General features: G+C 36.0%; 1 protein-coding gene across 1 annotated transcript in view; it reads left to right on the top strand.

The window, feature by feature from the left end:
• Window positions 1–1,094: 1,094 nt before the first annotated feature.
• The window catches only part of LOC135758142 (A-type voltage-gated potassium channel KCND3-like), a 316,405-nt gene continuing 300,992 nt past the window's right edge, over window positions 1,095–16,507 (top strand). The window contains exons 1-2 of the mRNA XM_065273005.2: window positions 1,095–1,276; window positions 2,783–3,958. Coding sequence (XP_065129077.1) covers window positions 2,856–3,958 — 1,103 coding nt within the window. The 5' untranslated portion in view covers window positions 1,095–1,276; window positions 2,783–2,855. The remainder of the gene's footprint in view (window positions 1,277–2,782; window positions 3,959–16,507) is intronic.

Raw genomic sequence — 16,507 nt, 5'->3', positions numbered from 1 at the left:
CCACATAGTATATAGCTACAAAATAATATCATTGCAGAGTAGTATATATACAGTGGAATTAAATAATGTAAACAACAAAATCTAGTTTAACCAAGCATCAGTCATTTAGCAGCAACACTTATAACCTACAATAATATTCCTGTTACAGGAAAACAGAGCATTAATAGAAATAGCCTAGATCACTTAATAATAACTCTTAAATGTGCAAAAAATTGTGATATATAGGCTAGCCAATTATATTTAAAATATTTTTTTAAATGTATTTAAATTTAAATAAATCTTGCATGAGGATTAGATTTGAGTTGGTGCTAGATTGTGCACACAGCTACTACAGTATGCATTCAAACACTGCCTGCATAACACATCCTTAAAACGTATTATGATGATCGTTGCCATAAACAAGAGCTGAGGAGGAGAAATCACCTAGGTTTCACATAGAAAGCTGCTAGCAAATGTAAATATTTAAAAAGAAATCATAATAAATGTGTCAACATTCCTTTATATTCTCTTCGCCTGAGGTGACGTGAAGTTCTTGCTCTGGCAAGAGTATCCTAATAATATCCTGTAGTGTGATGCACTAGGATTTTTAAATCCTGTAGTGTGATCATGTTTAAGATTTGAGAGAAGAATATCTGACAAGATTCTCCTTATGTGTGTGCTGCAACCAGATTTCATAATCTGCCAGGATTTTTAAAATCCTGTAGTGTGAGCCAGGCATTAGGAGGACACAAGGCTAATTGTTGTGTGTTATCAGTACAATATGTGCTTGCATGCCAAAATATAAGTGACAGTGAGTGATCTGCCCTGATTCGATGTAGCTTATTGTATCATTTGTATTGCTTTAGTAAGGTAAGTCTATGTAAATTAGCAAATATTTGTACACTGTATTTTTATTCTATTTTATTTGACTTTATTCACTGTTAAAATATGAAAATGAAAAACTATTTAAACATGAAGTATTTGTACCATTGTACTTTACATTCGGAGAGAGAGAGAGAGGGGGGGAGGAGAGAGAGAGAGGAGGGGAGGGCTACTGTGCTATCAGGTGTATTTAGAGTTGGAGTCTTCAGTCCTTTTGTAGGTGCTGCTGATGCTGTTGCTGATGGAGAGACTGATGTGAAAATGACATGTTACATTCAGTGAGCATCATATACTCACTTCAGCTGAGTCTGTTCATCTATCACTTTCTCACTCCTATGTGGATAACGCGCAAGAGTTCATATCCAAGCGGATTTACTGTTTTCGGCTGAACCAGTTTCACATCGCGGACTTTTAGGTAAGTGTTGCGCGCTTTCTGTTCCGGACACAATGGTCACATAATTTAATGAAGACGATATATATTGCTGTAGTAACCGTTTATGGTTTCACGTAAGAGAAATGCGCTTTTATTCACGTGACATTAACGCGAAAATACAGCAGCCTCATTGAATTGATCTTATAATTGTATTTCCCTTTCTTTCTTTCTTTCTTTCTTTCTTTCTTTCTTTCTTTCTTTCTGGTTTTGTTTTTTGTTCAGAAGCATCTATTATTTTACCTCAGTAAGACTTCATCACTTGTATGGCAGAAAATTGTTTAATATTGCGGAATAAACCTGATTACGTGAATTAAACCGTTGCATTAGTTTTAAAGGTTACCTCAGGTAGATTTTGCTCTTTAAGGTAACAAGTGCACATTTTCACTTTTTATAGCGCACGACTCAACAGGTACTGTATCTCATTCAGTTACAGCACTCCAGGGTTTTACAAATAAACATCATGCAAGTTGTGCTTGATAGCTTAATAACTAGTTTCGTTCATTTTATGCATAGCGTTACAGTAATTCACTACATTAAACATTAATTACATTGCAATAATAATATACTACATTTAATTCACAATACACCACGTTTATAAATAATAGATGTTTTAATCCATTTACACTTTTCTGACAACCATCCAACATACATTTATTATTATTTACAGTAGATTATTTTTTTTATCACATAACAAAAAAATGTGCCCTTTATGTGATATTATATAAATTGTTTTATTATTTAACATGATCAAATTGATCTGACTGTTAAGTCATTTAAAAGGCTCTGATGAGGGAGTTATCACCTGCACTTTTTACTGTGTAAAAATATTGTAACTGTGGTAGAATTACTTAATATATCACAAAAGACTGCAATGACATGGCTGGCATGTATTGAAACAGATTTAATAAGATATACTATTACTTTCTGGCCCACTTAAATTGAATCCAGAATATGTGACCTTGCCTGTGGAAACCCAGATAAAGCATACTTTTTGTAATTTACTGTTTTCTATATAAAATCATCCTACATAATAAAGAACATTCTGTGAAAATATAACCTTGATATTGTAAATATTAAGTAAGATCATGTCAAAGATTAAAATCAATGAGGGAAACCCAACTTTGATGCTTAAATATGAAACTTTAGAATGGATGTCACAGACAGGATCACAAACTGTATATTTGTTTAAGTACAACATCATTGTGCATCTTAGTGATGAAGTGTGTAATTTCTGTGCTACTTCTGGCACCAAAAGTAATAGCTAAATTAGCGAATGTTCTCCCATTATTTGAACAATCAGGTAGGCCCACCACAGATACATTAAACTGGTTAAGCCAGTGTTCTTATGTATCCAGTTGGGTCACTTAAACAAACAGATTGCCATGCCATAAGTGGGTATGGTAGTCACACAGTTCACCTCTAGTGTGTTTAAATAGCTCCCAGACATCCAGCAGTTTGACCTCTCTTTATATGATTTCTCTCTCCCAGATGATGGCTGATTTTAGAGCGAGGAACATTTGAAGGTGGCACACCTGACCAGAGCTCTTGGGTTTGAGTCACCATGGCAGCTGGAGTTGCGGCATGGCTTCCCTTTGCCCGAGCAGCTGCCATTGGCTGGATGCCAGTGGCAAACTGCCCTATGCCTCTGGCACCCAGGGATCACAGCAAGAGGCAAGATGAGCTTATCGTATTGAACGTCAGTGGGCGCCGTTTTCAAACCTGGAGAACGACACTGGACCGCTACCCAGACACACTTCTTGGCAGTACAGAGAAAGAGTTCTTTTATAACGAAGAGACTAAGGAGTACTTCTTTGACAGGGACCCGGACGCCTTTCGAAGCGTCCTTAACTTTTACCGCACCGGGAAGCTCCACTATCCTCGATATGAGTGCATCTCAGCCTACGACGAGGAACTCGCTTTCTTTGGCATCATTCCTGAGATTATCGGCGACTGCTGCTACGAAGAATACAAGGATCGTAAGCGGGAAAACGCAGAGAGACTCATGGACGACCAGGAGGAGAACAAAGATATCAAACTGCCCAACATGAACTTTCGTGAGACCATGTGGCGAGCCTTCGAGAACCCTCACACTAGCACCATGGCCTTGGTGTTCTACTACGTGACCGGGTTCTTCATCGCAATCTCGGTCATAACCAATGTAGTGGAGACGGTCCCTTGCGGTTCCATGCCCAACCAAAAAGACGTGCCGTGCGGCGAACGTTACACCGTGGCATTTTTCTGCATGGACACAGCCTGTGTGATGATCTTCACCGTGGAGTACCTCATGCGCCTCTTCGCAGCCCCCAGTCGTTACCGCTTCATGCGAAGCGTGATGAGCATCATTGACGTGGTGGCCATCTTGCCCTACTACATCGGCCTGGTAATGACCAACAACGAAGACGTGAGCGGAGCGTTCGTCACCCTGCGAGTCTTTCGGGTCTTTCGCATTTTCAAGTTTTCACGTCACTCTCAGGGGCTGAGGATTCTGGGATACACGCTAAAGAGCTGTGCCTCTGAGCTCGGCTTTCTTCTCTTCTCCCTTACCATGGCCATCATCATCTTCGCCACGGTCATGTTTTATGCAGAAAAGGGATCCAGCTCCAGCAAATTCACTAGCATTCCAGCCTCTTTCTGGTATACCATTGTCACCATGACTACACTTGGGTAAGTCTGGTTCTTATTGCTTCAACTGTGCCAATTTGTAACCTGTAGCAGGGCTATTGTAGGGGGTGACAATGTTGTCTTGGGCATTTAAATAAGGTGCACTAAGTTCCCCTTTGTACAGCCTAGTCTTTTGGCATGGGGGAGAAAAAAGTTGGGCTACATTCATTTTTAGCATGACATTGAACAGGGTAATGTAAGGAAACTTCTGTTGAAATGTTTGTAAAAATTTGTCAAAAAATCTATACGGTGTCTACCTTGACTAAGCTGTATTGTATTGCAAATATAATATTCATATAATACAGCAAAACACTGAATTACAGTGAACAGACTGGTAGCTTTTTGGCAAGACGTACTAATGCGTACGCCTCCACAGTCACCAATCTTATTCATCAGATATTCATTATTTATGCATAATGATGTTTTTAATAACATCACATTACTAGCCCAAGAAAAACGTCATATTATGTTTCCACGACTAAAATACTATATTAAGAAAATCCAGTGCCTGCTTTCTCTGTGTTAACCCCACACTGCTCCATGATAAGAAACAAAGTTAGGTTTAATTGAAGTGATGTCACAATGGCATGACACAGATTTCACCCACTACGAGCAGTGATTCACATCCTCGTTTTATTGCATGTTTATTGTTCTGTGGTGAATAAGCGGAAAATGGACCGGAGCCATAGTGAGCGTGTAGCACTGGCGTAAAGGCAAACGCTGCGTCTCCTCAATAGCCCTGAAGGCATAAGTAGCTGTCACGGTGAGTAATAACCTGTGAAGCTACATCTGCTAACAAATATAAACCTTTCTGATATCCATCGTTTACTGCACGGAGAACAGGCCGAATAAGGACAAAAGTGAGGTGGGGTGGACGTTGCTGACGTGGCTTGTATGTCCTTAACATAAGCTCAAAAGACCTTACAAAGTCCAGAGAAAATTTACAAAACAACACTGACCTGACCCAGGTGACAGAGTTTAAAGTGACAGAGGTCTTTTGACAGAGGCTTTTTGCTCAGGCAAGTTATTTGACGTCAGTGATACAATTTTCTATAGCTTTACATTTATGTTCATTTTTGTGCGTTTTTCCTACAGAATGAAAGATAAATGCAATTTGCTAAAAGATTAAGGGATTACTATTGCAGGTGGATGATAATGTGGTTGCTTCATCAGAAATGCGTTGTTTGTCTTAAGATGAGCGTGTTTACAAATGTTTATGAAACCGTGTCTCATGGAAATCCTAAATACACTCGATTTTCCCTATCCGGCCAGAGAAATACTTTTATGTTGTAATCTGAGTGTTTACTGTAAGCCATAATGTTTATTAATCTCACTGCACAACGAAAACTGTTAACTATTGCATACACTACAACAAACTAAAAAAACACCACAACACATAAAAAATACTACAGCAAATTTAAAAAACACTACAGCAAATTAAAAAACACTATAACAAATTAAAAAACACCACAACAAATAAAAAAACACTACATCAAATTAAAAAACACTACAACAAATTAAAAAACACCACAACAAATTAAAAAACACTGCAACAAATTAAAAAACAACAACAAATTAAAAAAACACTACAGCAAATGAAAAATCACTACAGCAAATTAAAAAACACTACAACAAAATAAAAAACAAATACAAAATAAAAAACACAACAGCAAGTTAAAAAAACACTACAGCAAACTAAAAAACACAACTACAAATTAAAAAACACTACAACAAATTAAAAACACAACTACAAATTAAAAAACACTACAACAAAATAAAAAACAAATACAAAATAAAAAACACAACAGCAAGTTAAAAAAACACTACAGCAAATTAAAAAACACAACTACAAATTAAAAAACACTACAACAAATTAAAAACACAACTACAAATTAAAAAACACTACAACAAAATAAAAAACCATAACAAAATAAAAAACACAACAGCAAGTTAAAAAAACACTACAACAAATTAAAAAACACTACAACAAAATAAAAAACAACTACAAAATAAAAAGCACTACAACAAATTAAAAACACAACTACAAATTAAAAAACACAACTCCATTAACCTACCGGAAGAGGTAGGTACCAGTGGGCAACATGAGACATCGCTGATTGGACGACACTGCAGTTCGGCTTTTAAACCGGAAGTTATTCTTACTGTAGCGCATTTTTTTCAAACATGAATGTTACAGATGACCCAAATGTAGCAGCTGCTGGGGCCGGCTAAGGGTACGGTCAGGAAACCGCTAACGATAGTAGTAAGCTAACGTTACATCCACAAGCAACGTAAGCATTACACTATTCTTATTAACTTACTCGAAGGTTGTTGGGTGTCTCCGATGGTAGATATTTCTTTAAGCCTTTTGCCACAGCCGCTGAAAAAGTTCGGGGACGGCTCAACCAGTTCTTTTCCGCAGTTTGGGCAAAACATTTTGCTGTCCTTCCTCCTCTCCAAACCACGCGCTACAGGAAGAATAACGTCCGGTTCAATAGCCGAACTGCAGTGTCGTCCAATCAGCGATGTCTCATGGTGCCCACTGGGACCTACCTCTTCCGGTAGGTTAATGTAGTTGTGTTTTTTATTTGTAGTTGTGTTTTTAATTTGTTGTTGTGTTTTTTAATTTGTTGTAGTGTTTTTTATTTTGTTATGGTTTTTTAATTTGTTGTAGTGTTTTTTTAACTTGCTGTTGTGTTTTTTATTTTTTTATGGTTTTTATTTTGTTGTAGTGTTTTTTTATTTTTTGTTGTGTTTTTTAATTTGCTGTAGTGTTTTTTTTAACTTGCTGTTGTGTTTTTTATTTTGTATTTGTTTTTTATTTTGTTGTAGTGTTTTTTAGTTTGCTGTTGTGGTTTTTAATTTGCTGTAGTGTTTTTTAATTTGTTGTTGTTTTTTAATTTGTTGCAGTGTTTTTTTATTTGTTGTAGTGTTTTTTAATTTGTTGTAGTGTTTTTTTATTTGCTGTAGTGTTTTTTAATTTGTTGTGGTGTTTTTTAATTTGTTGTAGTGTTTTTTCATTTGCTGTAGTGTTTTTTTATTTGTTGTAGTGTTTTTTTAATTTGTTATAGTGTTTTTTAATTTGCTGTAGTGTTTTTAATGTATTGTGGTGTTTTTTAATTTGTTGTAGTGTTTTTTAAATTTGTTGTTGTTTTTTAATTTGTTGTTGTTGTTTAGTAATTTGTTGTTGTGGTTTGCACTTCAGGGCCACCGTACAATCCTTTTATGAGTTCATTAAATGAGTTCATTAAAAGTTTAAGAACCACTGAGACTGTGTAAATGTGCTTTCCTTATGGCTAACTGAAGTACGACAGTTCAGCACAATAGCACAGGCGGATCATATGCACAAATCTGTGATATAAATAAAACGTATCAGACCCGTTTACACATCATGATGTATTCTAAAACACTGTGGAGATCAAAGATTTCAAACGGTTAGACAGCATCAACATTATAAACAACACTGACGAGTAGAAAAGATGACAAACATCACTGCCTTACACACATAAACATAAACATAAATTATACATTACTATTATCACTGTGATTATGCTGTAGTACCAGTTTCAAATGAAAGGTGCACTGTGTAACTTTTAGGAGGATCTCTTGACAGAAATGCAATTTAATATACATAACTATATTATCAGTGGTGTTTAAAGACTTCTCATAATGAACTGCATTATTAAATTATAAATTATTACCTTAGAATGAGCCGTTTTTATCTACATACACCACGGGTCCCCTTAAATGGAAGTCGCCGTCATGTTTCTACAGTAACCCTTAGAGGACAAACTGTTCTATAGAGTGCGTTTTGTCACTTCAGTGTCTAAGATGATGACATGTTTGTCCTGTGGCGGCTGGCTAACATAGCTTTGTGTGTGTTTCGAAAGGGATGGGTGAGCAAATGGCAGTGCTGTGGTTGGATAGTGCAGATTAAAAGACATTATAATTATAATAAGATTCCTTTTCTGATGTGGACCCAATTATAACACTTAAACATGGAAAAAGTCAGATTTTCATGATATGTTGCATTTAAAGATTTTTATTGAAGGGGAGGGGCTAGGACTGGACGATATGGCCAAAATGCCTCTTTGCCGGTATAGGCCTACTTCTAAATTTCGGTCGATATGGTATAAATCTGATAACGGTATGAATGTTAAAAAAGCCTTGGGATAAAATGCAAAGAATGCCCACAATAAATGTACAAACTTCTGAACAAATGATTTTGCCAAGTCTATGAAGCCTCCTCCTATAAAACTATATCATATTTAATAACAATAATAATAATACTGGTATAAATAATTTGAGGTTAATTTTTTATTTGTATTTAGCCTTCATATAAAATTAAATGTAAACGCAGTGTCACATAAACATAAAACTTTAAGGCTCACCTTTAATATTAGGTTCACCTGAACATCAGTCAGTTAGTGAGTTTATATGCACAGAATAAGCGGATAACTATCAAAAATCTGCTTATTATAGAAAAATTTTTCATGAGTTCATGCAAATCATTAAGTATGTAGACAACTGCGTTTACATGGGACTTAATAAATTGACAGGTTTCTCACAAGCAATGACATCACTGCCTATAGTACATAATAGTTGTTCAAAAAGTGGACAGCATATCTGTCTTAAGCTATACTTTACCACGCACTCTGGAAGGAAGAAGCGCCTTGACCTGCATTTAACACGTTTCTAGAGGTGCATGCGAACAAATATCATTTTGATAGGTATAGTTTAATATTACACAAAATTAAATATATGTTATTAAAAGACATTTTTATATTACATTATATTTTCAGATGATTAAACCAAATTGTGTGTTTGTGACATTTGAACGTCTTGCTGAAACCGAAATTAAATGGGTTTTACTCGCTAAAGTTTTGCATTCGTTACAAATAAGCAAATTAAATATTTCAAATCAAAATGTACTGTTCCTTAGATTACTAATGAGGTAAAGAGCTGTAAAATATGCAAGATAATGTACAGTGTACGCGAGATAAGCCCCTTCCGTGTTATACAAGACCAGAGCCGGTCCTCTCTATACGCAGAGTACACATGGTGCGTAGTCCCCGAACCACTAGGGGGCCCCCTTGCTCTTAACATCATCTGGCGCTGCACAAACCAGATGGCGAGTGACATCATTGTGCCAAGAGAGCCATTCAAAAGCATAACAAGCAGTAAAATCTCACGATACTTTAATTCAAGTTGTCAGTCGATCTTTATTTTATGGATTTGGGTTAAAGATATCCGTCCGGAGCAGAAAAAAAACTGTCATAAAGGTAAAGTAAAAAGATCCAAGAACACATTTTAAATTCCTATTTAGTTTTGACTAACCATGCAATAATTTATTACACTCAGTCCAAATCCCCACATTCAACATTAGTCCTGTGTGTTCTGTTATGTACACATGTACACATAAATAATCTAAATCTTTCATAACTTGCGTGTAAAAACAATAAACACATTCATTCATGCCAGCTGTTTTGTGACTCGTGACAGCATTTTAAAACAATGCACATTACATTTAAAGTATATTTAGACATATTTAAAGCATATTTAGACAAATATCTATGTATTTTGGTTTGTTTACCTCTGGAGTCTGATCATGCCTTAGTTTTTAAGCAAATTGGAAAATCTGTTGAGTTGTTTGTTATAGATTTTCAAAAAGCTGTTTTGGTTTTATTTTATCCATAATTTTTCATTTGCTTGCCTGATGTTCTTGCATATTTTAAAGAATATATTTGGCAGTAGACCTTGTTTTGTAAATACCAATGTAACAGATTAACCGTTACGAAAATTAACCATGTTTTTGTGGTAAAACTGTAGGAACCATTGTTTAGTGTGATTACTATTAGCAAAACCCTGGTTTTACTACAGTATGGTTTTACTAAGGTTTTGTTTACGGTTTATTTTTGTGGTAACCATGGTTTTACTACAGTAACCATGGTTTTTTTAAACTGTGGTAAAACTATGTATAATTTTTGTAAGGGTAGGGCTTTTCAGAAAACACGTGTCACTGTCATACTTAGGAAGTATTTTGATGAGTGTCCCAGTAAAGTCCATCTGGCAAAACTGTACAGCTATAAGATAATACAACATGGTTTTAGTTAACATTTTGTTTATATCTACATTTAAGCAGAGACAGTAAATGGGTTTTATAAAGGCACTGACAGGGCCCCCTCACAAAGTTGCTTAGGGCCCCCCAGCATCTAGGACCGGCACTGTATAAGACCATATGCTTTGCGTCAGTGCCCCCAAATACTGCACACATAACTCGTGAGTGTCCCCACCTGTTATGAAACGAGAACAGACGAACACACACTTTCTGAACTGCTCACTAGCCATTAAAACTATTTCTTGAGTAGTATAGTAATAGTTCTGACTAAGACACAGTTTTTACACACAATTTTGACAGACAATTTACGTAGAGTGCTTGCTCCGTTTTATACCTCCAGTGTAAATTTTTTTTATAGTTACACAATTTTTTTCTCAGCACCCCCTGCTAAAAATACGTTCCCACGGCTATCGTCAATTTTATTCACTTTAAAGATAAGATGAAGTTATTATTTTCACTTTAATACAGATGATGCTGAGTCATTATTAAATTAATCATGAAAAAGTGATGATAATTGATGTATTTTCCATATCTGCGCTGAAATCGATTATAACGTTACCTAGCTAACAGTATTTAAAATTAAGTTCAAATTTTAGTGGTGGCTTAATTGTAAACAACTTCAAAAACATTGCAATAAATAAATAGTTATGAAGAAGAATATTGGACTTTTCAAGTATTTGTGTCCCTTGCTATAGAGAAATTTTATGTTTATCGTTTGTTAGATGAAATTTACATCCATGGTGAAGAATCCTCTAAACTGTGGCCCACATTGACCTTCATAATTGTAAGGAGTGTTTGTGAATAAACTGGGTCACACAAGGATCTTCAAAAGCAACAAGTACTGACTACCCTGAAGCACGCGGGTCTCTCAGTCTGAGTGTTGACCTCATTTGCTGTACGCAGCAGGGGCTGCATGGGTGAAGCAAGCTGATTTAAACACCGTCTGACCCAAAGTGCTTCAACATGGTTGTTGACCCAGAGCTTTCAAACCCCTGCTTGTCGGTTTAACCCTCTGGGGTCCGACCATTTTGGGACACTGTCAGAGGTTTTAACATGCTCTTACATTTGGTCTTTTTTCAGTTGCTTTAAAACATAATAATGGCAAGTGTCTCATACCACTGTGTTCAGCACAAACTGGGCTAAAATATTATATGAGCTACATGTAGGTACATGTTTGTATTTTTGAGAGAAAAATGTTTATGCGTGGTTTTTAAAAAAGCAACATTTTTAAGTCACTGATATAAGTCCACAAAAACCATACTAAACATGTTTTAACAAGACTTTCCTAAACAGAATCTAGTAGTCTATAGTTTTTTCTTTAAAATGATGTGAAATTCATCCTGCCTACTCATTCACATAAAACAATATATTGATTTAGAAATTGTAAGACACTTTTAGTTTAGAGGGGCCGTATATGGGGGTAATTTGATGCCAATATTATTGAAAATGGACAGATTAAAAGTCACAAATAGATATTACAACTTGTAAACACAAAACGCAATCTACAAATAGATTAAAAATCTACAAACACAGTCCTCGTGATCCGCAAATGTAAAACAAGATCTACGAATCGTCTTTGTGATCCACAAATATAAAGCATGATTTACAAAAAGAAATCAGTGACTTGTACTTGAAAACCAGAATTTGAATGAATGTAAAGAGACTTCTTTGCAGATGAATATCATTTTCTATTTGTAGATTGTGTCACATTTGTTTTCAGAATTCTGACACTATTGTTTCGCTTTGGTGACAAAATAATGCCATAATCGTTGAAAATGAAGAGACTACAATTTGAAAACACGAAACAAATCTGCAAATAGGTTCCAAATCTGCAAACAAACTCCTCATGATCCGCAAATGTAAAACGAGATCTACAAATATATAAAAATCCACGAACAGACTCTTCATGACATACAAATATAAATTGCGATTTACAAATAGATTTAAAATCCGCAAACCAACTCTTTATGATTCACAAATAGAAATCATCGACTTGTACTTGACAAACAGAATTTAAATGAATGCAAAGTGATTTGTCTGCGCATGAGGGTCATTATTTGTTTGTAGATTGTGTTGCATTTGTTTTCAGAATTTTGGCACAACTGTTTCGCTGTTTTCCATTTAAAAAATCTACAAATGCCCTCCTCACAATTTGCAAACAAACACAGTCTAACTTGTATTTTCCAACCATTGTAAAAAGACATTCTTACACATTCTGTGCAAAGTTCAGCATGCAAGTGTTGAATCTGTGTTTGCAAATCACAGGGCATTCACGAATCCTTCTGCACAAGTCTACAGATCTTTTTGGCACTATCTTTCCGCAGAGTTTGTCACTACGATCCATGCGTGTAGTCAGCCAATCAGGGGTATTGCTTCAAAGTAATGCCACGCCCCCTCAATAAGCTCTTTTCAAAATAAAAGCTGGGCTCACTGCCATTTACCGTTGCCGGTGTTACAGCGCTGAAAGGCGGCCAGACCGCGTTATCGATATTATATTAATGATATTAAAGCATTTATGTATAGCATGGCAAATATGTAGCATTAATGTGAACTAGAACAACCCCTCATTTAAGTTATTATCAGTAACTGACAATTCAGCCGAGGTCATTAACACTCTGGGGTCGACGGTGGCGCGGGCGCCGCAAACTCTTTATTTTTCAATCACTCCGCAAAGAGACTTAAATTACTCTGCTGATTTTTGACATACAGATATGATTTATACATCATTTCAAACGTTAAAGTGTCTAGTTTTTTTTCTGTCCACTCCCAATAAAAACAGAATGTTGTGCTTTTCGAAAAATTAAGAAAATAAACATGATGCACGTTCTGTTCTCTCTCCCTCAGTGAAGTCCTTTCAGAAACGCGTCAGAAAAATAAACTGTAACTTAACGAATACTTGGTGTAGAAACAAAAGATAAATGTCTACATAATGCTTGGAATGTCTCCTTTTAAATGATATAAGTGAAATTGAAAACAGATATTGTCATTCAGTGTAAACTGTATGAAAAGGAGAAGTACCGTATTTCTCTAGTTACCTCATTATCTGTAATGAGATCGGATCGCCACACCCCCGCGCCATTGAAGTGAATGAGCAGAAACATCCATATGCATGACTCGTGCCTCCTGCAGTCAATGGATATGCAATCCACAATCCAGTCTCTCCATTCCTTGTTGTTCCATCCGATTGCACCAAACATGACATAAATCCTTATTTCCTTGCGTATGTGTGTCAGTATCTCCAGACGCGAGTGTTTTCTTTGTTCTTCCGTCAAACAGTTCACGCGATTGGAACACACATACACAAACACGCGAGTCAGGAAACTCGACGCGCTTTTTGGTATTCTTATATAATGCGCGATTCCAAACAGTACAATCCTTATTTAGTTGCGTCTAAGCGCATATCTCCGCACAGCAAGTTTATTAAACACAGGATCACTCGCGTGTGCACACATTCACTGCTTTCATGATCAACACGTGAGGTAATGGCGGCGGTTGTAAACAAACATTGATACGTTTACCACGCGTGTCCCTTGTTGTGTTTCTACTATAATGATTACAAATACACAAATAAGAGTCCAGACAACGATAGGCAGTTGTTCTTTTGAGCTTTTTACTGCACAAAAGTAAACCTCTCGCTGGCCAACCAAACACTAACCCTGGGTTGAAGTGTGTTCATGTTAAGATGGCCAAACAGTATCTTTACCATGATTAAGCTACTATGGTTTTAAAAGGTAACTTATACTTGTGAAATTAATAGAAAATATTTCAATATAAATATATATAAATATATATAATGTGTGTGTGTGTGTGTGTATTTACATTATATTGAAAAGTAAACCTTTTACTACAGAGAAAGTTATTCCTGTTGAACATCCACACAAGGCTCATTAGTGGCTCATTATTCAACTCTTTTGTCTCTCAGCTGTCAATCACTGATTATTCAGGAGCTTTCCCGCCTCTATGCATACAGCCTTTCCCAAGCAAAAGTGTCTTAGAAATTGTAAATCAATATCTTGCTTTATGTGATTGAGTAGGCCATATGATTTTCACATCATTTTGAAGAAAAAACTCTAGACTACTAGATCCAGTTTGGAAAGTCTTGGGAAAACATGTTTAGAATGAGTTTTGTGGAGTTATATCAGTGACTTAAAAATTTTGCTTTTTCAAAAACCACGCATAAACATTTTTCTCTCAAAAATACAAACATGTACATACATGTTGATTATATGATATTGTAGCCCAGTTTGTGATGAACACAGTGTTATGAGACTTTTGCCATTAATATGTTTTTAAGCAACTGAAAAAAGCACAAATGTCAGTGCATGTCAAAACTTCCCAAGGGCCCTAAAAACCCCTTAGACCCCAGAGGGTTAAATCGTTAAAAACACAGCATGAAGCGGTTTTATCCTTAAAACATCAGTGTCTCTTCAACGAACATTTGCCGAGCATCAGCGAGCCAGCTGGATGGAGTGGAGCTGCTAAGGTGACGCAGCTAAAATAAAGCAAGCGGGTGCAACGATAATATTGGATGTAACTTGCCGTAATTAACAAAAACATGAGCCTTATTTGACAGCAGCACTAATTGAACTATTTGACCATATGCATTTGATATACATACCGTATATATATATACCGGAATGCACTTACAAATCGCGCTGTTATTAGAAACATTTAACTGTTTCCAGACTGAGCATGGAGACAAACAAGCACAAGCCGTTTATAGAAGCAGCTGCCTTTCAGCGTGTACGGAATGAAGTCAAAACGGTCTCGGTTTTTAGACCGGCAGTCTGCCTGTGCCATTCCACCCTAATCCGGACTGCAAATTACATGTTAATATTATATCCACCATTTACAATCCTTCCTTTAAGGTCTGTTCTGCTTTTAACAGCTCAAAGCTATTACTCTCTGTAGCTTTCGAGTCCGTTGTAGGCTACAGGTAAATTTTGCAGTTGTTTTAGTTAACTTTGCAGCACATTTTATTGTCGGAAATGGTCCTGGGCTGGGTTTTCCTATAACGATTGAACTTAGCACTCAAGAGCGCTTTCTACAAGGTAAAACGATCGCTCGCAGCTGGGTTTTAAGTGCTACTAACGAGTCGCTATCCCTTTGTCAAGTGCTGAAATGTCACTTACTGAATGACTCGTAATTGTAGCAGAAGCTTGTTTAGGCTAATGATCTTCAGCCGATGTGCACTAATATTTTTTAAAATATTATTAATTATTTTTCAATGACTTATTAAATGTTTTAATAATTTGTGCATCATGAAATATTCTTTTTTCATATTTAGTTAGGACTCGTCCCACTGCGCAATGCCTTCTGCATTTTATAATATAGTTTAGATTTTTCTTTTTATTTGTTGTTTATTATCTATGTTTATTTATTATTAAGGATTATTGCATTACCCAGTTGCGAGCGATCGTTATACGTGCATCTTTGGGAAACGCACGTAAATGAACAACGAATGTTCGTTAAGCTCGTAGAAAGCGCTCTTAAGTGCTAAGTTTAATCGTTATCGGGAAACCCAGCCCTAGGGGTGGGCGATAAACCGGTAGACAAAATTAACCGGTAGAAATTTGTCAACCGGTAGAGATTTTGGACTATCGTTTCTATCGAGGTTACGTGCCCACGTCACGCTCCTGTGCGTGTGGTCGCGAAAACGTAACGTTTGTACACGTATTTAAGCACTGCAGTTTTAAAACAAGTTACTTTAAGCCATTGAAACACAGACAACAGATCTGTATGCGTGCGTTCTTTCTGTGTGTCAGGAGCGGACAAGTCGCGCAACCGCTGCTCTTTCTGTCTGTGAGGAGCGCGCAAGTCGCGCTAAAATATTATTAATTATTTTTCAATGACTTATTAAATGTTTTAATAATTTGTGCATCATGAAATATTCTTTTTTCATATTTAGTTAGGACTCGTCCCACTGCGCAATGCCTTCTGCATTATTATCTATGTTTATTTATTATTAAGGATTATTGCATTGTACCGTAAATATTTATTTGGTTTCTTTAATCAGATGCCATACCCTTCAAAAAAATATTTTTTTACTGTAGCCTAGATGAATTATAGCAGCAATTGGTAGGAACCATTTATCAATTTGCTAGTACCAACTTTTACCAAAATTGTACCAAATACGTTTTCCTTCTTAATTAATTTATGTTTAGTCATTTAAATTTCATTTCTCGTTTGAATTTTAAATATATTATATTAAAGTAATTTAAACAAATAAACAAAGAAAAAAAACCCAATAAATAAATATAGCCTACATTTAAAACATTACATTATCGTTGTTGCAGGAGTGCAATTTGCTGGTTGTCCTGCAGGTGACCTTGTAAAACTGCTGTCTTACGATGCACTTATAAATTAACGATTACTCCAGAGCACTCGTAGATCTACGATGATTTTCGAGTGCTACTTAAGCTACAAAGCTTTTG

This window comes from Paramisgurnus dabryanus, chromosome 14 (genome assembly GCF_030506205.2).
Source record: "Paramisgurnus dabryanus chromosome 14, PD_genome_1.1, whole genome shotgun sequence".
Taxonomy (NCBI): Eukaryota; Metazoa; Chordata; class Actinopteri; order Cypriniformes; family Cobitidae; genus Paramisgurnus; species Paramisgurnus dabryanus.
The sequence above is the reverse complement of the archived record's forward strand: the minus strand, read 5'-3'. Positions and strand labels throughout refer to the sequence as shown.